This window comes from Salvelinus alpinus, chromosome 33 (genome assembly GCF_045679555.1).
Source record: "Salvelinus alpinus chromosome 33, SLU_Salpinus.1, whole genome shotgun sequence".
Classification (NCBI taxonomy): domain Eukaryota; kingdom Metazoa; phylum Chordata; class Actinopteri; order Salmoniformes; family Salmonidae; genus Salvelinus; species Salvelinus alpinus.
In genome coordinates this window covers 2,916,619-2,942,211 of record NC_092118.1, presented here as the reverse complement: position 1 = coordinate 2,942,211, position 25,593 = coordinate 2,916,619, and the positions used below count along the sequence as shown (strand labels likewise).

General features: G+C 43.0%; 1 protein-coding gene across 3 annotated transcripts in view; it reads right to left on the bottom strand.

Annotated features, from left to right (window-relative positions):
• Positions 1-7,392: 7,392 nt before the first annotated feature.
• The window catches only part of LOC139562922 (sodium- and chloride-dependent glycine transporter 2-like), a 57,481-nt gene continuing 39,280 nt past the window's right edge, over positions 7,393-25,593 (bottom strand). For all 3 annotated transcript variants that reach the window (XM_071381095.1, XM_071381096.1, XM_071381093.1), the window contains 4 exons: positions 25,096-25,195; positions 23,532-23,632; positions 14,307-14,474; positions 7,393-11,785 (listed from right to left, as the gene is read on the bottom strand). In XM_071381095.1, the coding sequence (XP_071237196.1) occupies positions 11,630-11,785; positions 14,307-14,474; positions 23,532-23,632; positions 25,096-25,195 (525 nt within the window). In that variant the 3' untranslated portion in view covers positions 7,393-11,629. The remainder of the gene's footprint in view (positions 11,786-14,306; positions 14,475-23,531; positions 23,633-25,095; positions 25,196-25,593) is intronic.

Here is a 25,593-nt window from a genome sequence, read left to right as displayed (position 1 = left end):
GTGCGTGTAAAAGATCTGCGGGCTGCCGGCTTGCTGCGGTCTGCGGGCCGGTTCTAATAATAAATCAAGATCATCCCAGGGGCCGTAAAAAACCTTCTCGCGGGCCGGATGTGGCCCGCGGGCCTTGACTCTGACATATATGTCTTAGGGCGAGGGGCGCTCTTGAAAATGGGGATGGATATCCTACTTGAATAAGCGAAATGATTTATGCAGGTGAATCATGAAAAAGTATCTATCCAAAATATTTCAAAGCACTCTTAGTAGACCGTTTATATACCCTTTATTGATTGGCTAATGCACGGCCAGGATAAAAAAGATGCACCTATACAAGCCTGCTAGACCAGCCTTGATTGAGGGGAGGGTAGGCTATGCTTGTTTTTTTAATCAAATTTAACAAAATAGGGGGAAAGCAATCGTTCTTTTATGTTTTAAAATACGAGATCCACTGGCACGAAAGGAACATCTCTCGTTTCATGGGCACTTTGCGTAGTCACGGCTGGATAGGCTGCGCTTTCGCTCTCAAAATCCATGCGATTACCAACTCCGTTACCGCTAAGACCTCCTTTTGGTGGGTCTTCAAATTTCCCGTTGAGCTCTGCGTGAAATGTTCCCTTTTGTGCTTGTTTTTAAGGACACACCTTAAATATTGCCATTCCTCCCACCTCAACGCAACGAGCTGGAGTGGTAAATTGCCGAACCTTGCACGGGGTAGAAAATGCCAGTATGGAAATGTTTACATGAAGCAATTTCTAATTAACGTTTGTTTGGCAAAACAGAGCGCTTAATCTCAAATCTAAAATGCTGGAGTATATAGCCCAATTTTTTTTTTTAAATGCCTCACTGTCCAAACACATATGGAGGGGTGGGGAGTCTATTTACCAAACTCTTGGTCAACAATGCGCCTCCATTTAAAAGTAATTTCTCGGATTCAATCGGATCTCCCCTTTTCAGCTATGCACCTTCAAAGGCAATGTTCTCGCATTGGGTCAGTCCTTGTATCTATAGCTCCAACGTTGACGTTGATAATGGTTACATTTCTCCAGCCATCCCTCGGCTGTTTGCCAAAACAGATGCATCGTTGCCTATGTGCGAGGCACATTCACAATATGCATTCACACTATCAAAATATATTGTGTTCAGAATGAGAAGTTCAGCATGAAGAAGTATTATACAATCTTTATTAAGAGCTATCAGTTTATTGTGAAAAACTGCAGTTTCATCAGAATGTTTTTTCTGTTTTGTCCTCTTATGTGAGTGATCCATCAAGCACTTTCTAATTATATAGAAATAATTACTCTCAAATTGAAAAATCATTACACTACAGTACCAGTCAAAAGTTTGGACACACCTACTCATTCAAGGGTTTTTCTACTTTTCACTATTTTCTACATTGTAGAATAATAGTGAAGACATCAAGACATCAAAACTATAATGTAGTAACCAAAAATAGTAGCAAAGTAGCCACCCTTTGCCTTGATGACATCTTTGCACACTCTTGGCATTCTCTCAACCAGCTTCACCTGGAATGCGTTTGGCTGCTTTTCCTTCACTCTCTCTGCTTTAGGTACAATGCCAGGAGCCGCTTGTGGATTTGAAAGCTCTAACGCAGTTCCACCTCCGACACCATCAAAACATCAGCTATGCGGATGTCGGCTAATGCGGATGGGCTTGAATTGGGCCCTAAGGGTATACAGTGTTTGTTTACATATACTTTGTTTACAAACATGGGAGTAAAACAGGTTTATATGTTGGGTTCTGATGGGGTAAGACAGGTGAACTAAGCTCATGAGGTATTTATAACTTATATTCTTCAAGAATTAATGGGTACATATCATTCATTTTGTCCAAAAAGGGATGTACTGTAGCAACTGATGATTGGCCCTTTAATGCAAATGAACAGAATGATGAACTTAAATATAAACCACCTCAAATTCCAATTGGGCTTGATAAGAAATATGATATTCAATATAAAATGCATTTAAATGTATTCCTATCAGGAAGTCAAATGTAGGGAGAGAATTCACAATGTGCTAAATTCATCAATATTGCTATTAGGCCGGCTATATACATTTTGTGTACGAAGTTGGATGTTCTTCAAGGTCTGTTGACCTTCTAAACTCATAAGATTAAGAATGAAAGATTTCCTTGTCAAAAGTGTAGGCCTACTGGCAGCGACGTGCACAGCATGGCCCACACGTCTTCACTCACTGACGTCCCAGAGAACTTAACTGATGGTAAAACAAACAGGCAGACAGTCAGGGCAAGAGAGCAGGGTAGGCTGCTGCGGTCAGAATGTTGAAGCTAGAATGACACTGAAAGCATAGAGGATACAAGCCCTGTTCAGAAACATCGAAGAGTCAAATCCTTCTCGACCGCACCCTTGATGAGATCTGACATTATGAGTTTGGTGAAAGCAAATGGGGGGATATTGGTCTTTCATCCATCCAGGCTTGTGAGACTGGTGATTGCCACAAGGACGTAAGGATGCATTCTGAAGTAGTTATAGTACAATATGCAATATTTACAGGTGATCCTTTTCAAATAATAATAGGCCTCTTGCCATTGATTCTTGAAGAATAGAACTTATAAACGCTTCATGAGTTTAGTACAGCCACAACGTACCCCATTGTCACACCCGGATACATTTCAAAGCTGCCACCTCGATGGTGCCACCTGTCAATGATTCCAGAAGGTGGGGTAATTATGATTACACTTGTAAAATATCCTGAATTACTCTTGCAGCCCATACACTTGGTTTGCCATGAAGACGGTACTAAACTTAATGGAGTATTTTTCTAGCGTAGATACCTAATAGACATACATTTACATTTACATTTTAGTCATTTAGCAGACGCTCTTATCCAGAGCGACTTACAGTAGAGTACATACATTTTATTACATTTTTACATACTGAGACAAGGATATCCCTACCGGCCAAACCCTCCCTACCGGCCAAACCCTCCCTAACCCGGACGACGCTATGCCAATTGTGCGTCGCCCCACGGATCTCCCGGTTGCGGCCGGCTGCGACAGAGCCTGGGCGCGAACCCAGAGACTCTGGTGGCGCAGCTAGCACTGCGATGCAGTGCCCTAGACCACTGCGCCACCCGGGAGACCAGTATGGGACAGTTGTGGAATGCGATAGATCCCAAATTAATACAACCACCATCATTAAAAAACAATTTTTTTACACAACGTGGCCGACACTACAGATCAGAACTTTCGCTTAAAATGTTGATAAACTACTAGGCCACCTCTTCAATACAAGCGCAGCAATGCGCACACGGCAGTAGGCTATAAGCGTGAATGTTCCATTAGCAGGAAAACACCACTATCAAAAGTGACAGTAAATGTGATCATGCATGAATGCTTTTATTATAAAAGGTGCAGTTTTATGGTGAAAATGATGTTCCCCAAAGTTGAAACTCACCAGCTGCTTATGTAGACCAGTTAGGCTCTACACCCCTTGTAAAGCAGATTAATGTGCTTCATTTAAAGAAGATATTTAGCCACTTTAGTGATACAAACATTATCAAAACATATAGGCTTATGGGCTAGGCTACATGAGGTGTGAGAATACGATTTTAAAAAGTTTTTAAAAAAAGGCATTGTTTCTTGCCTTACACTGGGCATCATTCACAAGTGATAATAAATAATTCACAAGTGATAGGGTAAAATTGTCGCCCATCAGACTATTCTTGATTTAATCTCACCTTTACATTAACTGACTAATATAGTGGGGAGAACAAGTATTTGATACACCGCCGACTCTGCAGGCCCTCCCACCCACAAAGCATGCAGAGGTCTGCAACCTTCCATCATAGGCACACCTCAACTGTGAGAGACGGAATCCAAAACAAAAATCCAGAAAATCACACCGTATGATCCCCAAGCAATTAATCTGCACTCCATTGCATGACATAAGTATTTGATACATCAGAAAAGCAGAACTTAATATTTGGTACAGAAACCTTTGTTTGCAATTACAGAGATCATACGTTTCCTGTAGTTCTTGACCAGGTTTGCACACACTGCAGCAGGGATTTTGGCCCACTCCTCCATACAGACCTTCTCTAGATCCTTCAGGTTTCGGGGCTGTCACTGGGCAATACGGACTTTCAGCTCCCTCCAAAGATTATCTATTGGGTTCAGGTCTGGAGACTGGCTAGGCCACTCCAGGACCTTGAGATGCTTCTTACGGAGCCACTCCTTAGTTGCCCTGGCTGTATGTTTCGGGTCGTTGTCATGCTGGAAGACCCAGCCACGACCCATCTTCAATGCTCTTACTGAGGGAAGGAGGTTGTTGGCCAAGATCTCGCGATACATGGCCCCATCCATCCTCCCCTCAATACGGTGCAGTCGTCCTGTCCCCTTTGCAGAAAAGCATCCCCAAAGAATGATGATGTTTCCACCTCCATGCTTCACGGTTGGGATGGTGTTCTTGGGGTTGTACTCATCCTTCTTCTTCCTCCAAACACAGCGAGTGGAGTTTAGACCAAAAAACTCTATTTTTGTCTCATCAGACCACATGACCTTCTCCCATTCCTCCTCTGGATCATCCAGATGGTCATTGGCAAACTTCAGACAGGCCTGGACATGCGCTGGCTTGAGCAGGGGGACCTTGCGTGCGCTGCAGGATTTTAATCCATGACGGCGTAGTGTGTTACTAATGGTTTTCTTTGAGACTGTGGTCCCAGCTCTCTTCAGGTCATTGACCAGGTCCTGCCGTGTAGTTCTGGGCTGATCACTCACCTTCCTCATGATCATTGATGCCCCACGAGGTGAGATCTTGTATGGAGCCCCAGACCGAGGGTGATTGACCGTCATCTTCAACTTCTTCCATTTTCTAATAATTGCGCCAACAGTTGTTGCCTTCTCACCAAGCTGCTTGCCTATTGTCCTGTAGCCCATCCCAGCCTTGTGCAGGTCTACAATTTTATCCCTGATGTCCTTACACAGCTCTCTGGTCTTGGCCATTGTGGAGAGGTTGGAGTCTGTTTGATTTAGTGTGTGGACAGGTGTCTTTTATACAGGTAACGAGTTCAAACAGGTGCAGTTAATACAGGTAATGAGTGGAGAACAGGAGGTCTTCTTAAAGAAAAACGAACAGGTCTGTGAGAGCCGGAATTCTTACTGGTTGGTAGGTGATCAAATACTTATGTGATGCAATAAAATGCAAATGAACTACTTAAACATCATACAATGTGACTCTCTGGATCCCCGCCCCAGATTCCGTCTCCCACAGCTGAAGTGCACCTATGACAAAAATCACAGACCTCCACATCCTCTGCAAGCAGGAAAACCCGCAAAATCGGCAGTGCACCAAACACTTGCTCTCCCCACTGTATATGTGTGAGACTTGTTTTGATTCAGAATGGACCATCATCATGCACTTGTTTCAAAACAGGGGCATGGGAAAAAAATACATGTAATCTATGCACATTTCCTGTGGTTCATTTTCATGCCAGCAAGGTAAGCTATACTCCTGTTGTAAAGAGAAGCAATGTGCTTAATATAATGAAAGTTGAGAAATAAATGTTAGGCTTAGCCTATAGAAAGCTGATGGGATCTCCCTCTTTTTAATAGAGGCCATCACTATGATCTCTCACACAATTGCATAGCCTATAGAAATTGCATAGCGTACAGAAATGTTGCGCACCATGAGCTCATGGGCTCTCATTAAGTGTTTGATTTGATTTTCGATTACATTTGCATTGGTGTCAGAGTGCCAGGCAGAGTACGAGGCAGTTAGCAAGTTTGGTAGGCTACTAATGACCATCAGCAGCATCAGAGCTTGGAGAAGGCTAATTGCTGTACTGCCTTCATGACTCGTGACCGCCGGTGTGGCAGTAATACGGTCACCGCCAGTGCTCTAAGTGACCTGTGGTATAGGTAGAAAAAAGGTTAATACCTGTGCACGTGTTCATAAATGACTAATCCACAGACTAAAGGGTCAATCTGGGATTGTAATCTGGGATTGTTTACAAAATCGAACACTAGAATGGGAGATGTAATCTACACCTCTACATGAGGCTGATAGAAGTCCTTATTATTTTGTTTCATGATTTCAATTCGAGGGTAATTATTTCTATATAGCCTACACTTTCTCGTTCTGAACTTCTAACATGAGTGGGTCAGGTGTGCCTTCGTGACAACGATCAAGAGCAGCTGCTCACCGATTTGACAGCTCCAACACAGTCACACCTCAGACACAGCCAAAACATCAGCTATGCGGGTGTCAGCCATCGCCGGTTAACGTTTGACCTGGTTAAGAGCTCTATTCAATCCGCTTTAGTGGAGACTGCATCCACAGTAAATGCTGCATATTTCAACCTGAAGTTACATTCTCATTTTCTATTACGAAACCTGTAACGCTTCAGCTTTACAGATTGAATAGAGCCCCTAATCGGGGCCCAACTGTCTTACCCCAACAGAACCCCAAAAATAGAAGCTTGTTTTACGCCATTGCTTGAAACTCCATCTGTATATTTGAGAGGTTATATTTCTCCAGCCCGATCTCTCAGCCAAAGAAGGTGGCGGGGTGCTGCTTTGTTGTTGTTGAATCCCAGATTGCCCCCATTAAGAAGACATGAGGATTTCAGTGATCCATATTCTCTGCAATTTGGAGAATATAGTATTGAAATCAGTAACGTCACCACAGATGTTTTCCTTTCTTTTGAATACAAAACAACTCCTTAAGCTTGGCTGATTCCTTGACAGTGGCATTGAGGATAAAAAATTGCTCAAACATCTGCAGCATTTCTGCTTCCCCGCTTTTCAAAACAAGTCACTTTTTTTGCTGCTGACTGAAGCGTTAGATTCTGCAATAGAAATTGAAAGGTAATTTCCGATTGAACCGATATGCAGGGTTTACCGTGAATGCAGTCTCCACTAAAGCGGAAACATTGCCCTTCAATTATAAAGCACGCTGTAAAGCTTAACTTCAGTGATGCGGATTGAAGAGAGCCCCTAATTTCCTCACCTTTGATCATGTATTTATTTTTCTTTAGATATACATGCCATCATGCCTTGGCACAGTCACGCTCAAATGAGATATTTTGAATTTTTAAGTGTAAAAGTTGGAGAGAGCTGTGGAGAGGAAGAAGGACAGAGAAAGAGATACAAACGTGTCCACTGTTTATAGCGCCACCATGTGGCCAGCAGTACATTCAGCAGGTGAACACAGGTAGCTAGAATTCCATTACTGAAATCTGCATGCCAGCTTCATTGATAGTTTCACTTGAAATACAAATTTAAATTCATGGCTGTTCTTGTCTGTGGATTTTAATCAACAGATGTTGGCAGTTATAAAAGTGAATGAGCAATTAAACATGATTTTTGGATACTGGTGAATGTAATTTCTCCCCCAAAAAAGCCACACAACACTTCAAGTTGAAAACAATAACATTTATAGATTTATAGGTTATACATTTCATGATATAATAGCGATATATTATTATTATTGGCAAAGATACTGTACTCCAATTGCATTTCTATACATAAATACAAAATGTGAGGTAGGGCCTCAATGATTGATGATTTTCAAAATAAATAATTAATTTCGCATATATTTGCATATGCTAAATATCTTTTTCTATCTGTCACAGAATTCAGAACATATCTTTCTATTATATATCTATTCTCTATTTTCAAACCAAAGGATGGCATGGGCTGTTGGAGGCACATATCTATATCCATAGGCAGCAGTACCTCACAGTGAACACACAGAAATGAATGCCATTACCCAAGTAATTAGACATTTAACCTATGCATTCATAGGTCCACAATAAAGTGCCAAAAAAGACACGACATACATAACAATAGGGATATACCGGTACCATATGAGACAGACAATACGTCTTGAGTTACATACAATATTTTACTATTAGAGGACACCTATAAGGTCAATGGTTACCTGAAGATGTTTTGTAACATATTGGCAAACATTAAGGATCACTAGGTGGGATATGAATGGCAGTATCTCAATCTCCTAAACGCAAATAGCAAGTTTTTTGTATTTTTTTGTGTGTATTTTTTCAGAACCCTATGTTCTGATAAAAAAGTTGTTCTCCTTCTTTGGTTACCTACTGCCCAAAGTTGACCCACAGGTATAGCAATGGAAAGTTTATTATTTTGTATTGTTCTTTGTGAAGGAAACTACCGGGGTAAACTATAACCCTGGTTTGTCAGTGCTTTGAGGAACATAAAAGCACGCTAAAGGAGACATGCAAGTGGGAGAGGGGGAGAAGGGGGGAGAGGAGGAAGCAGAAGGGAGAGAGCATACATGGACACGGAAGCACGGGAACACAAACAGCACAAGCTAGCTTTCTAACGTTTCATTTCCTGTTCAATCCTGTTGAAAACAGAAAGCTAATCCCCATTTCCTCGACGAAAGCATCAAATTGGCTACACAAGGACAGAGCTATTCCAAGCAGCACCAACATTTACATTTGACATTTTAGCCATTTAGCAGACGCTTTTATCCAGAGCGACTTACAGGAGCAATTCGGGTTAAGTGCCTTGCTTAAGGACACATCGACAGATGTTTTACCTAGACCGGGGATTCAAAGCAGCGACCTTTCGGTTACTAGCCCAACACTCTTAACCGCTAGGCTATCTGCCGCCCCTACATGAATTGTTAGTTGTTGGCCCAGCGCAAACGTTACAATCTATCACAGCGCAAATTTTTTCTCTTTCTCTCTTTCTTTCTCTCGCACTCTGTCATTGGAAGATAATGGATCATGTGTATACAGGAGTGTACATAGTCGTGATGCACACAAGGATGCACACTGAGATATAAATAATAATAAAAAAACTGACTTGCTTGTTTAGTCATTCTTGCCTTCAAGTGAGTGACTGTCAAACAAACACATTATTGGTACTGTTTTTTTCTCTCACCCGCAACAGAACCGTCCCTAGTCTTTAGGGGGGCCCTAAGCTGAATTTTTGTTGGGGGACCCCCACCTGACGGGCAAAACATTTTAGGGGGCCCCATGTTGATGATGGGAATAACTTTCATTTGTTTTATAGTTAATTTCCTGCAATTCTACAGATTTTGCAATGGGGCGTAGCGAAAATGTTGCAGTTTTAAAGTAAGTTTGCTGCAATTCTACAGATTTTGACCCAATTTAAAAATAAAGAAAAACCCTTGAATAAGTAAGTGTGTCCAAACTTTTGACTGGTACTATATATATATATATGTGTGTTATATATGATAGTTTTTACTGTCAAACTATATATATATATATATATATATATATATATATATATATATACACTGCTCAAAAAAATAAAGGGAACACTTAAACAACACAATGTAACTCCAAGTCAATCACACTTCTGTGTGATTGTGTGTCTTCTGTGTGCACATTTGTGGCCTGCTGGAGGTCATTTTGCAGGGCTCTGGCAGTGCACCTCCTTGCACAAAGGCGGAGGTAGCGGTCCTGCTGCTGGGTTGTTGCCCTCCTACGGCCTCCTCCACGTCTCCTGATGTACTGGCCTGTCTCCTGGTAGCGCCTCCATGCTCTGGACACTACGCTGACAGACACAGCAAACCTTTTTGCCACAGCTCGCATTGATGTGCCATCCTGGATGAACTGCACTACCTGAGCCACTTGTGTGGGTTGTAGACTCCGTCTCATGCTACCACTAGAGTGAGAGCACCGCCAGCATTCAAAAGTGACCAAAACATCAGCCAGGAAGCAGGAACTGAGAAGTGGTCTGTGGTCACCACCTGCAGAATCACTCCTTTTTTGGGGGTGTCTTGCTAATTGCCTATAATTTCCACCTTTTGTCTATTCCATTTGCACAACAGCATGTGAAATTTATTGTCAATCAGTGTTGCTTCCTAAGTGGACAGTTTGATTTCACAGAAGTGTGATTGACTTGGAGTTACATTGTGTTGTTTAAGTGTTCCCTTTATTTTTTTGAGCAGTGTATATATATAGTTTGACAGTAACAAATATCATCTATGAAAATGAACCATAATGTCAGTACATACTGCATAATTCCTAGGCAGTTCAATTTACTTGTAATGCCTATTTTATAAAAGCTAAAAAATAATATATATCATAATGTGCCATAGGTCAGAGTCTGATGAATACCAATGTTTCTCAGTCTGTCAATTACATTTTTTGTGCCTTTTTGTTTGTGGAGGAGTTTCCATTATCACTATACACAAAGATAGAAGAATAAAACAATCACACACACACGCATGCACACACACACACACCTCCATAGGGAGTAGTCCAGATGTAGTGGAGATGTCGAGAGCTTCAAGTTCCTCTGTGTACACATCACTTTTGGAATTAACATGGTCCATACACACCCACACAGTTGTGAAGAGGGCACGACAACGCCTCTTCCCCATCAGGGGGCTGAAAAGATTTGGCACGGGCCCTCAGATCCTCAAAAAGTTCAACAGCTGCACCTCGACTGGCTGCATCACCGCTTGGTACGGCAACTGCAAGGCGCTACAGAGGGCGGTGAATAGTGCCCAGTACATCACTGGGGACGAGCTCTCTGCCATCCAGGACCATTACACCAGGCGTTGTCAGTGGAAGGATACAAAAATTGTCAAAGACTCTACACAAGCCATAGACTGTTCTCTCTGCTTCCACACGGAAAGCGGTAACTGGAATCAACAAGACCCTGAACAGCTTCTACCCCCAAGCCATAAGACTGATGAACAAGACTGCTAAATATCTAAATGAACTGGCTACCCGGACTATCTGCATTGATCCTTTGTTGCACTAACTCTCTTGCACTGACTCTTGCACTGACTATGCACACACACTCACACATACTTACACTGGCACCCCAACACACACAGACACACACACACTACATATGCACACACACACATGCATACTGACGCCACAGTCACTTTACCCCTACCTATATATACAAAGCTACCTCAATTACCTCGTACCCATCGTCTCGGTACTGGAACTCCCTTTACATAGCCATAATACTATTACTCGTTACTGTTATACGTTAATCCCTGTGTATTTATTCCTTGTCGCTATTTCTAGTACATTGTTTTTATCTTTATCTTTAATTCTGCATTGTTGGAAAAGGACCCGTAAGTAAGCATTTCACTGTTTGTCTATGAAGCATGTGACACATACAATTTGATTATATATTTTTTGTCATGTGCAGTCGAATATTGCCATTGCAACATTGTGACACATTTTTCTTTTGGAATAGAGATCCCCTCAGAAAGAAAGGGTTCTGGAGTAATGGCTGTGCATGGGCAGGAGGCAGAGGACAGACCATTCTCAGGTCAGGGGTTAGGGAGAGAAAGGGAAGGGTATAATATGGGTGCCTGCCAGAGAAAGCAATGTTGGGAGAGGAGGGCAGCCCCACTTTGCTATAGAGTGGAGAAGAAATAAGAAGGGAGCAGGAGAGGTGGACAGTAGAACTGGGGGGGGGGTAAAGTGGAGGATGTGTTGGCTTGCTTTTCTCGCACCCACATTGAATGGAAAGAGGAAGGAAAGGAGAGATGAAGTGAAGTGGAGAACAGGAAAAAAAGAAGGAATAGGTGGAGGAGAGGGCAGTGGTAGGCTGCTGCTTTCTCTCTCCCCCGGTGCCCCTGCTGAAGTGGTGGTGGTGGTAGTAGTGGAGGCTGCTACTGGTAGGTGCCCAGCTGGAAATCTTTGGGGGGCAGTTTGAGGCCCAGGGAGTTGGATCCATGGGGGTCCATCATGTTCTTGTAGCGCTCCCCTCTGTGCTTTGCCAGGAAGGGACCCCAGTCGGGCTGAGGGGAGCACACCAGCCTCAGACGCTGTGGAGGGGTCACACACTTGTTTTAAAATATAACATAATAGTATCAATCAAGTTGCAGAAGGTCAAGGGTAGAGTTGGGTAGACTAAATTACAGTAGGACCCACCTGAGAGATATGAAAATGTTGGGAATGGCAGTTGTTCGTAACACTGAAATGTCTATCTTTGAAATTCACTTAACTTCTCTAGGGTAGGGGGCAGCATTCGGAATTTTGGATGAAATGCATGCCCAAATTAAACTGCCTGCTTCTCGGGCCCAGAAGATACGATATGCATAAAACTGGTAGATTTGGATAGAAAACACTCTAAAGTTTCCAAAACTGTTAAAATAGTGTTTGTGAGTATAACAGAACTGATTTGGCAGGCGAAAACCTGAGAAAAATCCATTCAGGAAGTTCTTTTATTTTTATGGTTTTCTAGTTTTCTATTCAATGCCTTTAAGGTATCCATTGATTTAGGACTCAAATTGCAGTTTCTATGCCTTCCACTAGATGTCAACAGTCTTTAGAAATTGTTTCAGGCTTGTATTCTGAAAGATGAGGAAGTAAGAGCAGTCTGAATGAGTGGACCCTAAAGTGTCACAGAGCTTTTTCATGCGCGAGACCGAGAGAGTGCGTTTCTTGTTTACCTTTTAAATTGACGACGTTATTGTCCGGTTGAAATATTATAGATTATTTAGGCTAAAAACAACCTGAGGATTGAATATTGTCACGTTCCTGACCTGTTTTCTGTTGTTTTTGTATGTGTTTAGTTGGTCAGGGCGTGAGTTGGGGTGGGCATTCTATGTTATGTGTTTCTATGTTGGTTAATGGGTTGCCTGATATGGTTCTCAATTAGAGGCAGGTGTTTTACGTTTCCTCTGATTGAGAACCATATTAAGGTAGGTTGTTTCACATTGTTTGTTGTGGGTGGTTGTCTTCCGTGTCTGTGTATGTTTGCACCACACGGGACTGTTTTGTTTGTTCGTTCGTTTTGTGTAGTCTATTTTCCTGTTCGTGCGTTCTTCGTGTGATGTAAGTTCGTTTGTTCAGGTCTGTTGACTTCGTTTATTATTTTGTAAATTCTCAAGTGTTTTTTCGTGTTCGTCTTTATCTTTAATAAACATCGTTATGTCCTATAACAACGCTGCGCTTTGGTCCAATCCCTACTCCTCCTCTTCAAGCGAAGAGGAGGAGAGCACCCGTTACAAATATAAACATCGTTTGACATTTCTATGAACTTTACGGATACAATTTGGATTTTTTTGTCTTCCTGTTTTGACTGCGTTTGAACCTGTGGATTACTGAAGAAAACGCGTGAACAAAACTGAGGTTTTTGGATATGAAGAGACTTTATCGAACAAAAGGAACATTTATTGAGTAAATGAATGTCTGCTGAGTGCAACCATATGAAGATCATCAAAGGTAAGGGATTCATTTTATCTCTATTTCTGACTTGTGTAACTGTTCTACTTGGCTGGTTACTGTTTGTAATGATTTGTCTAGTGGGCTATGTTCTCAAATAATCGTACGGTATGCTTTCGCCGAAAAGCATTTTAAAAATCTGAGACTGTGGTTGGATTCACAAGAAGTTATACCTATGTAAAATATGTAAAGTTTTCTGAATTTTTATAATGAGTATTTCTGTATTTGAATTTGGCGCCCAGCAGTTTCACTGGCTGTTGAAGAGGTGGGACGCTAACAACTCACGTACCCAAGAGAGGTTAAAAAACGCATCAAACCTTTATAGAAGATTTGATTGAACATACAGTATATGTGCTTTATAATCATTTGCCAGATACTGTAAATCTCTTAAGGCTCTGATTAAGGAGATTTTGCTCAAACTTACTGTATGTGAGTACAGTTGCGTACACATGCACTCACACACTGCTGAAACACTTTGATTGTGTGATGGAGGGAACTTCAACAAGCACAGCATGGGACTGCTAAGTGTCTGTGTTTCCTGTGCCGACCCGCCACCAGTTATCAGAGGACCAGGGCTGATATTTCACTTTACTGCACGTAAGAAAATGTATCTCTGACATCAAACACTTCTGTGTGCCTGCCAAATGCCACCCTATTCCCTATTTAGTGCACTACTTTTGACAAGGGCCCATAGGGAGACAGGAAGGCCATAGTGAGTTCATAGTCACGATTGCAGAGGGATTGTGTGGACTGTTTGTTTATCTAACCTGTATGAGATGTGCAAAGAAATATTATTATACTACAGTAGAACCCCAAAGATACGAACCTCAGAGTTGTCAACCGAACAGGCAATATCAAACTGGGACGTGTATTAAATACCAAAAAAACGAACTTCTGTATGCTACAGACAAAATGTAAATGTTGCTTACATCTGATTAAAACACAGAAGTATTTACAGTCCAAAAAACATGTCTTACCCCAGGACATTTAAATGGGTGACTATCCAGGAAAATATAGAAAAAGGAGCAGATCCGCATATATCTGAAGTGTATTTATGGGACATACAAACAGGCGTACAGTACATGTGTGCACGTGTGTGGTATTGTGTCCCATACATACCTCCTTGAAGCTGCCTGGGGCCAAGTGCATTTTGATGACAAACATGATTGGGATCCAGATGACAGAACACACCACCATCAGCCAGCCCATCACCATGGACCAGGGGGGGTAGGTGTAGTCCTCATAGGTCATCACCTTCCACTGGTACAGACTCAGCCCAAGGATACCCTGCAGGGATAGAGATGAGCAAAAGGAGAAGAGAGGAGGGTTAGGAAAGAGAATAGAATCGAGGAGGGGAGATTGAGAAGTGAATGAGGCGGGAGGGGGACAGAAGAGAAGTGAATTAGTAAACTGAGGAAGTGGAGGAGGTGGAAGAAAGAGGATGATTTAAAAACAGGAAAAAGAGGACTAACAGATAAGGAAAGGAAGGATCAGGAGGGTAAGATGAGGAGGGTAAGGGGCGAAGGAGGGAAAAGGGAGAAGAGGAGAAAGAAGAGGAGGACAAGATTAGGCATGCACTCTGCATCCCAGAGGTTCCCGGGGTAATTTGTAACCGCCTATAGAAGAGCGGACTGGCTGGGGAGAGCAGTAGGCTCGAGCTATAGGAGTGTTGTTTGTCAGTTACGCTCAGCTGTTAAGGCAAGAGACCTTCTAGCAAACTAGTAATGCCACTGTAACACCTTCCAATGTGGTGAAACATACACTGAGCCCCACAAAACATTAAGGACACCTGCTCTTTCCGTGACATAGACTGACCAGGTGAAAGCGATGATCCCTTATTGATGTCACTTGTTAAATCCACTTCAATCAGTGTAGATGAAAGGGAAGGGGACAGGTTAAAGAAGGAATTTTAAGGCTTGAGACAATTGAGACATCGATTGTGTATCTGTGCGATTCAGAGGGAGAATGAGCAAGACAAAATATTTAACTGCCTTTGAACAGGGTATGGTAGTAGGTGCCAGACGCACTGGTTTGTGTCAAGAACGGCAACGCTGCTGGGTTTTTCACGCTCAACAGTTTCCTGTGTGTATCAAGAATGGTCCAGCACCCAAAGGACATCCAGCAAACTTGACACAACTGTGGGAAGCCTTGGAGTCAACCTGGGCCATCATCCCTCCTCTGGTTACATTGACTTCAATACAAAACCTAGGACTCTCCTCAGCCCCAATCATAGATCTCCATGGTAATTATGGCGACTTCCAGAGGACGAAGCTTTTGCAGTATGAACTAACTTGTTGTCCATCCAATCAAAGGATGAGAGAATTAACTTAGTACTACGCATGTGTGATTTAGAAGCTTGTTGAGTTGGTGACATCGGTGGATAGATTGAGATTGTAATAGTTGAGCATTTTTGGGATATTATTAGGGATGTAGCAATTCCAACTAGCTCTCACAGTCTCACGTCAGAATTAAACGTTCATCCATGTTTCTCAAACTTAAAATGTTAAAGTTGTTACAAACGTCAAAGTTCAAAGTGTTTAAGGTTAAGTTTAGGCATTAACTCCTATCTTAAGGTTAGGCATTAACTCTGTGGGATAGACTTAAAACAAAAATCGCAAAAACAACTTCCTATCACTGATTTCGCACTTGCAACCTTCGGAATCCGAGGCAGAGGCTTCTGCTCATCCGCCATCCATCCACAACGCCCTAGCAAAAGGTAGCGGCTCTCACTGTTGCCCCCTAGTGGCCGGTTTTCACGTTATCTCCCGACGTCCTCAGCCATGGATGGATGTCGAATACTTACTTGTATCAGGGGTGACCTGGTTGAGCGATTCGCCAATATGCATCGGCCCCAGTTCAAATGTTTAAGATAGGAGTGCATTGGTCCGCAGGAACCCAAACCGATCCAAATGTAGCATGCATCGGTCGGAAAATCTATTCAAACGTATGAATCGTCAGTTCACCATTTTTTTTGTTGCTCATATTATTTTCTTTATACCTTTCCGAAAATACCACTCATCTTTTGTGACAACTGTCCTCTCCTTCAGTGTTGAACTAAGCATGTAGACAGCAATTAATCTACAAGTCATTTTGCATGCCGAACAACCTCTCGGCGGCCTATTCCTGATCTTGCACATCTGTGCGGCACCTTCAGCATTCAAATGCTTGTGAAATGGCTTGTGCACTATAAGGCTTTATTAGTCGAGTGACAACGAATGTAAATTGATAAGTGATTGTTAACAAATGCGCTGTTGAAAATTGTGTTTAAACGGAATAAAAGTAGCCTAACTCATCTGGCTATAGGTACCTGCTGATCAGGGCTTACATTCGATTATATTTAGATATTTCAGTTTCACCATCAGAAATAGTTGTCGTAGTTGTGCTTTAAACAACCAGTGTTTAGATATACAGGGTCAAGTTGATCATTTCATAACGAGGACAGGAATCACTACATGGTCGAAGTGGGAGGAGAAGCATTCTGTAAAAATGTCAAAATGGCCTAAATCATTCAATTTTGAGACGGGGGTGAAATCTAAAAATGTGTTATTTATTCATTGGCTATGTCATAGCTAATCCAATACCTTGACTTTGTCATCCTTAAGCCATGTTGCCACAACTTTGGAAGTATGCTTGGGGTCCTTGTCCATTTGGAGGACCGATTTGCGACCAAGCTTAAACTGCCTGACTGATGTCTTGAGATGTTGCTTCAATATATCCACATAATTTTCCTCCCTCATGATGATATCTATTTTGTGAAGTGCACCAGTCCCTCCTGTAGCAAAGCACCCCCACAACATGATGCTGCCACCCCCGTGCTTCACGGTTGGGAGGGTGTTCTTCGGCTTGCAAGCATCACCCTTTTTCCTCCAAACATAAAAATGGTCATTACTGCCAAACAGTTCTATTTTTGTTTCATCAGACCAGAGGACATTTCTCCAAAAAGTACGATCTTTGGCCCCATGTGCAGTTGCAAACCGTAGTCTGGCTTTTTTATGGCGGTTTTGGAGCAGTGGCTTCTTCCTTGCTGAGCGGCCTTTCAGGTTATATCGATATAGGAATCGTTTTACTGTGGATATATATATTTTTGTACCGGTTTCCTCCAGCATCTTCACAAGGTCCTTTGCTGTTGTTCTGGGATTGTTTTGCACCTTTCGCACCAAAGAATGTTCATCTCTAGGAGACAGATCGCGTCTCCTTCCTGAGCAGTTAGACGGCTGCGTGATCCAATGGTGTTTATACTTGCGTACTATTGTTTGTACAGATGAGCGTGGTACCTTCAGGCATTTGGAAAATGCTCCCAATGATGAACCAAACCTGTGGAGGTCTACAATTGTGTTTTCTGAGGTCTTGGCTGATTTACATTTACATTTACATTACATTTAAGTCATTTAGCAGACGCTCTTATCCAGAGCGACTTACAAATTGGTGCATTCACCTTATGATATCCAGTGGAACAACCACTTTACAATAGTGCATCTAACTCTTTTAAGGGGGGGGGTTAGAAGGATTACTTTATCCTATCCTAGGTATTCCTTAAAGAGGTGGGGTTTCAGGTGTCTCCGGAAGGTGGTGATTGACTCCGCTGACCTGGCGTCGTGAGGGAGTTTGTTCCACCATTGGGGTGCCAGAGCAGCGAACAGTTTTGACTGGGCTGAGCGGGAACTGTACTTCCTCAGAGGTAGGGAGGCGAGCAGGCCAGAGGTGGATGAACGCAGTGCCCTTGTTTGGGTGTAGGGCCTGATCAGAGCCTGAAGGTACGGAGGTGCCGTTCCCCTCACAGCTCCGTAGGCAAGCACCATGGTCTTGTAGCGGATGCGAGCTTCAACTGGAAGCCAGTGGAGAGAGCGGAGGAGCGGGGTGACGTGAGAGAACTTGGGAAAGTTGAACACCAGACGGGCTGCGGCGTTCTGGATGAGTTGTAGGGGTTTAATGGCACAGGCAGGGAGCCCAGCCAACAGCGAGTTGCAGTAATCCAGACGGGAGATGACAAGTGCCTGGATTAGGACCTGCGCCGCTTCCTGCGTGAGGCAGGGTCGTACTCTGCGAATGTTGTAGAGCATGAACCTACAGGAACGGGTCACCGCCTTGATGTTAGTTGAGAACGACAGGGTGTTGTCCAGGATCACGCCAAGGTTCTTAGCACTCTGGGAGGAGGACACAATGGAGTTGTCAACCGTGATGGCGAGATCATGGAACGGGCAGTCCTTCCCCGGGAGGAAGAGCAGCTCCGTCTTGCCGAGGTTCAGCTTGAGGTGGTGATCCGTCATCCACACTGATATGTCTGCCAGACATGCAGAGATGCGATTCACCACCTGGTTATCAGAGGGGGGAAAGGAGAAGATTAATTGTGTGTCGTCTGCATAGCAATGATAGGAGAGACCATGTGAGGATATGACAGAGCCAAGTGACTTGGTGTATAGCGAGAATAGGAGAGGGCCTAGAACAGAGCCCTGGGGGACACCAGTGGTGAGAGCACGTGGTGCGGAGACAGATTCTCGCCACGCCACCTGGTAGGAGCGACCTGTCAGGTAGGACGCAATCCAAGCGTGGGCCGCGCCGGAGATGCCCAGCTCGGAGAGGGTGGAGAGGAGGATCTGATGGTTCACAGTATCAAAGGCAGCCGATAGGTCTAGAAGGATGAGAGCAGAGGAGAGAGAGTTAGCTTTAGCAGTGCGGAGCGCCTCCGTGACACAGAGAAGAGCAGTCTCAGTTGAATGACTAGTCTTGATTTCTTTGGATTTTCCCATGATGTCAAGCAAAGAGGCACTGAGTTTGAAGGTAAGCTTGAAATACACCCACTGGTACACCTCCAATTGACTCACATTATGTCAATTAGCCTATCAAAAGCTTCTAAAGCCATGACATCATTTTATGGAATTTTCCAAGCTGTTTAAAGGCACAGTCAACTTAGTGTATGTAAACTTCTGACCCACTGGAATTGTGATACAGTGAATTATAAGTGAAATAATCTGTCTGTAAACAATTGTTGGAAAAATTACTCGTGTCATGCACAAATAGATGTCCTAACTGAGGTGCCAAAACTATAGTTTGTTAACAAGAAATTTGTGGAGTGGTTGAAAAACAAGATTTAATGACTCCAACCTAAGTTACATTTACATTTAAGTCATTTAGCAGACGCTCTTATCCAGAGCGACTTACAAATTGGCTAAACATAAACCACTTTGTTCCCACTCGCGGAGTCCAGGTGCTACGGCATATCCATTCTGAAAAATTGGGAATCGTTGAGGCAGATGTTAATGCAAGTATTTAGCTTTGCTTGCAAATACAATTCTATGTGGCAGTTATTGCAGTGTATGTAAACCTTCGACTTCAACTGTATATTACATATTGTTTCCTTGGTTTTAGAACTTTGTGTTGTGTCGCGTTAGTGTACAGTCGTGGCCAAAAGTTTTGAGAATGACACAAATATTAATTCCCACAAAGTTTGCTGCTTCAGTGTCTTTAGATATTTTTGTCAGATGTTACTATGGAATACTGAAGTATAATTACAAGCATTTCATAAGTGTCAAAGGCTTTTATTGACAATTATATGAAGGTGATGCAAAGAGTCAATATTTGCAGTGTTGACCCTTCTTTTTCAAGACCTCTGCAATCCGCCCTGGCTTGCTGTCAATTAACTTCTGGGCCAAATTCTGACTGATGGCAGCCCATTCTTGCATAATCAATGCTTGTAGTTTGTCAGAATTTGTGGGTTTTTGTTTGTCCACCCGCCTCTTGAGGATTGACCACAAGTTCTCAATGGGATTAAGGTCGGGGGAGTTTCCTGGCCATGGACCCAAAATATCGATGTTTTGTTCCCCGGGGCACTTAGTTATCCCTTTTGCATTATGGCAAGGGGCTCCATCATGCTGGAAAAGGCATTGTTCGTCACCAAACTGTTCCTGGATGGTTGGGAGAAGTTGCTCTCGGTGGATGTGTTGGTATCATTCTTTATTCATGGCTGTGTTCTTAGGCAAAATTGTGAGTGAGCCCACTCCCTTGGCTAAGAGCAACCCCACACATGAATGGTCTCGAGATGCTTTACTGTAGGCATGACACAGGACTGATGGTAGCGCTCACCTTGTCTTCTCCGGACAAGCTTTTTTCCGGATGCCCCAAACAATCGGAAAGGGGATTCATCAGAGAAAATGACTTTACCCCAGTCCTCAGCAGTCCAATCCCTGTAACTTTTGCAGAATATCAGTCTGTCCCTGATGTTTTTCCTGGAGAGAAGTGACTTCTTTGCTGCCCTTCTTGACACCAGGCCATCCTACAAAAGTCTTTGCCTCACTGTTCGTGCAGCTGCACTCCCACCTGCCTGCTGCCATTCCTGAGCAAGCTCTGTATTGGTGGTGCCCCGATCCCGCAGCTGAATCAACTTTAGGAGACAGTCCTGGCGCTTGCTGGACTTTCTTGGGCGCCCTGAAGCCTTCTTCACAACAATTGAACCTCTCTCCTTGAACTTCTTGATGATCCAATAAATGGTTAATTTAGGTGCAATCTTACTGGCAGCAATATCCTTGCCTGTGAAGCCCTTTTTGTGCAAAGCAATGATGACGGCACATGTTTCCTTGCAGGTAACCATGATGGACAGAGGAAGAACAAGGGCTGTTGTGGCAGGGCTGAAATGCAATGGAAATGTTTTTGGGGGATTCAGTTCATTTGCATGGCAAAGAGGGACTTTGCAATTAATTGCAATTCATCTGATCACTCTTCATAACATTCTGGAGTATAATCAAATTGCCATCATTCAAACTGAGGCAGCAGACTTTATGAAAATTAATATTTGTGTCATTCTCAAAACGTACGGCCACGACTCTAATGTATTTAAATTTGCATTGCTAATTTCAATAGCAAATAGCTAGCTACCAGAGTGCAGTGTTCTCCACCAGAATGACTAACCCTCACAACAATATAGTGGATTTTTTGTTGACACATCAGATTCAAGCATCTTGGGAAAAGCTGCAACGTAATGTAATGGACGAAGGTCTGCATATACAAACTGCACAACACAACGAGAAGGTAATAAGAAACAGGGAGTTTCTCAAGTAGCTTATCAACACTACTGCAGTTTTTGGGCATGCAAGATTTGGCTTTTACTCAGGGGCACGATGAGAGGGAAAGTTCCACTAAAAAGGGCAACTACAAGGAGCTTGCAGAGGTAATTGCACGTTACGTCGCTTTATTTGCTGAGCATATGGACGTTTCTTCTGTCTAAATAAACTTCCATCGCATCATCCATGAAAAGTGAGATTACAACTCAGTCGCAATTGTGCTTTCCACTTTCCTCCGGTATTTAATTAGCAAACGTGATAACACATAACTCCCGACAGACACAAGCAAAAACTCTTTATATAAATGTTGCAGCAGCCTAGGAATAACAAGATGATTTTTCAGTAGGCTAATTTTTAAAAAAAGCAAGTGCATACAGCCTGTGCACCTTGTCTATCTGTTCAGGGCAAACAAATTGGTAATGTTATGTATACTATGTTATCGTCACATTTTTGGTGTCGAGAGAAAATCTGAATGTGATCAATTTTGGTTTATATTCCAAGTTGGGCTGGCTAGGATGCCTAGACCTTTTCAATACAACAGTATTAACTGGAATTAATCAATTAACACAATAGTGATGACACAGGCTGTGAGTAGATTTTTAATTAGGCCTACAGTTGCATAGGCCTACACGATGCAAACAAGCTTTATAACAAGCTTTTGCTTTATAGCAAGCTCAGCCCTGTGAGTTCTATTGTCCATCAGTTGTTGTCTCTGAGTGGCCCTGTTAGTCTAGTCTAAATATAATTCATATGAACAAGGACAAGGTTCCTGTCACGCCCTGACCTTAGAGAGCCTTTTTATGTCTCTATTTGGTTTGGTCAGGGTGTGATTTGGGGTGGGCATTCTATGTTTTTGTTTTCTATGATTTTGTATTTCTATGTTTTTGCCAGGTATGGTTCTCAATCAGGGACAACTATCTATCGCTGTTTCTGATTGGGAACCATACTTAGGTAGCCCTTTTCCCTCCTTTCAGTGTGGGAAGTTGTCTTTGTTTGTGGCACTATAGCCTTAAGCTTCACGGTTGTTTTTTTTTTATTATTTATTGTTTTTGTCGGCGTCATCCTAAACAAAAAGGAATATGTACGCTCACCACGCTGCGCTTTGGTCCACTTCCTTTGACGGCCGGGACAGTTCCTGCTGTTTGACAGGGTTTTAATCGTCCCCAGGGCCAGGAGTTTTTACAGGAGTTTTTTGAAACCATGTGACCTGATTAGAAAAACTGTACCCATCATAGCCCATATATAGGGTATGGCAGTGATTCATTATAGGGTCAGGAGTTTTACCTGATTAGGTTACCAGATAAGTAAAAACTCCGGGCACCAGGGATTTTTTTGGGGCCTCATTTCCTCATTTTATAACTGCTGTGATCCCTTCCCAACACTGTGTAAGTAGCACTCGTGTTTGGATAAATACCATTGTAGAATGATTTTACTCCCTGCTTGGACTAACTCATTCTTAGCTCTTTTGTCTAAATGTGTTGTGTTATTGTTTTTTTTTGTCTTCCCAGTCAAATCCTGTCCTGCCCTCAGCGGATGAGTTGAGCTCTTCTCCAACATGCATCCATGATGCCTCTGAACACCTCAACTCATGCCTCATACCCTGATTCAATCACTGCTGTGATCCCTTCCAAACACTGTTCATGTAGCCCTCTCATTCCCATTCGCCATAATATTTGACCATAAATGTCTTTATTAAACGTTTGAGGTTAAAATAATTAGTCTTTGACGATTTTTGAAACACGCTTTGTCGTCTCCGTGAAGTATGTGCCTACACCACGGGTCTCCCATCCTCCTCAGCTTTTCAAGTCACCAACTGTGACTTCACTGCATCTGTTATGTCACAGTTATGACAACGTTATGTAGGCTATAGGAGTGGAGCATTTCGAGTAGCACAAACAACCTTTGTTATAAGGGTGAATAGTGAGGAAAACAATTTCCGTTTCAGTTGGGGGGAAACTATTTTCGCTATGTTCCCTTTCTTGGAAAACACTCGCTGCTGCAAATTGATGTTGGCCCCTAAATTTGAAAAGGCTGCAGTGAAAAGGGAAACACTCTAGTAGGTGTGTTGTGTTTGTGTGTGTGTGTATGCATGCATCTGTGTGCCTGTACCTGTGAGTGAGTGAGTGAGTGAGTGAGTGAGTGAGTGAGTGAGTGAGTGAGTGAGTGAGTGAGTGAGTCAGTGAGTCAGTGAGTCAGTGAGTCAGTGAGTCAGTGAGTCGGTGAGTGTGCGTGCTAGCGCGCCTGTGAATATCTAAACCCTATTCCGTATAGATCGGACACAAACACATACAGTCAGAATGGTTGGAGTCACAAAGGCCCAGCAGATTCTCCAGAAGCGGTTTGGTTGGAAGCCAATCATCATTTCAATGTCCTCGCAGAATCTCTGCAGGCCTAGGAAAAGGGGAATAAAGACAGAAAGAGGAGGAGAAGGAGGAGGGGGGGAAAAGAGGGAGAGTCAGTCAAATCGACTGCTCGATTGAAGGGTTGAGGGGAGTTGAGTCAATCTGACACACAGAACCTCCATCCAAAATGGCACCCTAATCCCTATCTGTATAAGCCTCTGGTCAAAAGTAGTGCACTATATAGGGAATAGGGTGCCATTTGGGACGTGCACCGAGAGTGAACCAGTTTCACCCAGAGCTCCAGACAAGAGAGCTCCACACAGGCCCCCTACAAGGCACATCCCTTCCCAGGGAGAACCTGGGACATGTATTATCCTCCAAAACAATGTGGCTTGACAATTGTCACAATTGTTGTCAGTGTATTGACCGACAAACTTGGCAAGAGATGAGTCACAAGCCACACAGTCATTTCACTGGAACCACCTCTGCTGATGCTGTGACGAATTGGAGAACAGTATGTACAGGTCTGCTTTAGACCTGATCATTGGTCCACTAGAATGGTAACAAAGACATCTAGTGGTCAGAATGAGAAGTTCTCGAGCCCCCTGTCAGAGAGGGATAAAGTTGGCCCTAGACACTGATTTAAGGTCTGTTTGGTGTTTTTGCTCATAACAGATAGGACAAGGATTTAAGGCTTAAGCTGAACCTAAATCTGTGCTTAAGGGCAACCTAGGCACCGGGTCTGGAGCCTCTTATAGCCCATTTACACATTTACCCATTTAAATAGATAGTGGGTAAAAAAACACTGTACATTTTCACCATAAAAAAAATAGCTTGAGACCTACTCATGAATCCTGTTTTTTCATAGACCATATAACTAAAAAACAGGTATCGGGTCTGTGAGAATGGAGACGTGTTCATTTGCAGATAAATACATTGCAGCATCCATTGTTTATTAACACCTCCCTCATTTGAATTGAAAACAGCCACCATGGTTTAACAACCTAAGCACCACACAGTATAAGTCCTGTTTCATTCTTGTACATGTGCTTTCTGTGTTTATGTTGTTGAGCCAAGACAAAATGGCAATCAAAATTGATGAATGGCTTTGAGGCTTTTCTGATTCGGATGTTGATGAAGTGAGGTAAGAGTCGAATGAATTTGCAGAGACGACGATCTGAAGTTTTGCAATATTTTTCCCAATGTTTATAATAATAATATATGCCATTTAGCAGACACTTTCATCTAAAGCGACTTTATCTAAAGACATGAGTGCATCCATTTTTCACATGGGTGGCCCCAGCAGGAATCGAACCCACATCACTTGGCGTTACAAGTGCCATGCTATACCGACTGAGCCACACAGGACCACAGTTCGGATTAAGGGAGGGTAAACTGATCGTAGATCTGCATCGAAGAGCAACTTCTCCGGGGCTACCAGAGAGCAAGTTTATTATGGTCAGGTAAACAAAAGGTCAAACGTAATTTTCTTATAATTATTCCACTACTCACCGTAGAAGTAGGAGATTCCGATTAGCTCACAGATGGCAATGATGACCAGAGAGTAAGAGGCAGCATACGTGTCCACCAACTGGAGCATGTACATCCCATTCTATTAAACACACGCACAAATCGTACACACACACACACACACACACACACACACACACACACACACAAGCCAGTGATACAGAGCCAGTGTATGGGGGGTCTCTCACGTGCATCTGAAATAGCACCCTATTCCTTAAATAGTGCACTACTAATAGTGCACTACCAGGTCAAAGGTACTGCATTATATAGGGAATAGGGTGCTATTTGGGACGCGTCATCAGTAATGGGGCGGCAGGTAGCCTAGTGGCTAGAGCGTTGGACTTGTAACCCGAAAGGTTGCAAGATTGAGTCCCCGAGCTGACAAGGTAAAAATCTGTCGTTCTGCCCCTGAACAAGGGAGTTAACCCACTGTTTGTAGGCTGTTGTTTAAAACAAGAATTTGTTCTTAACTGACTTGCC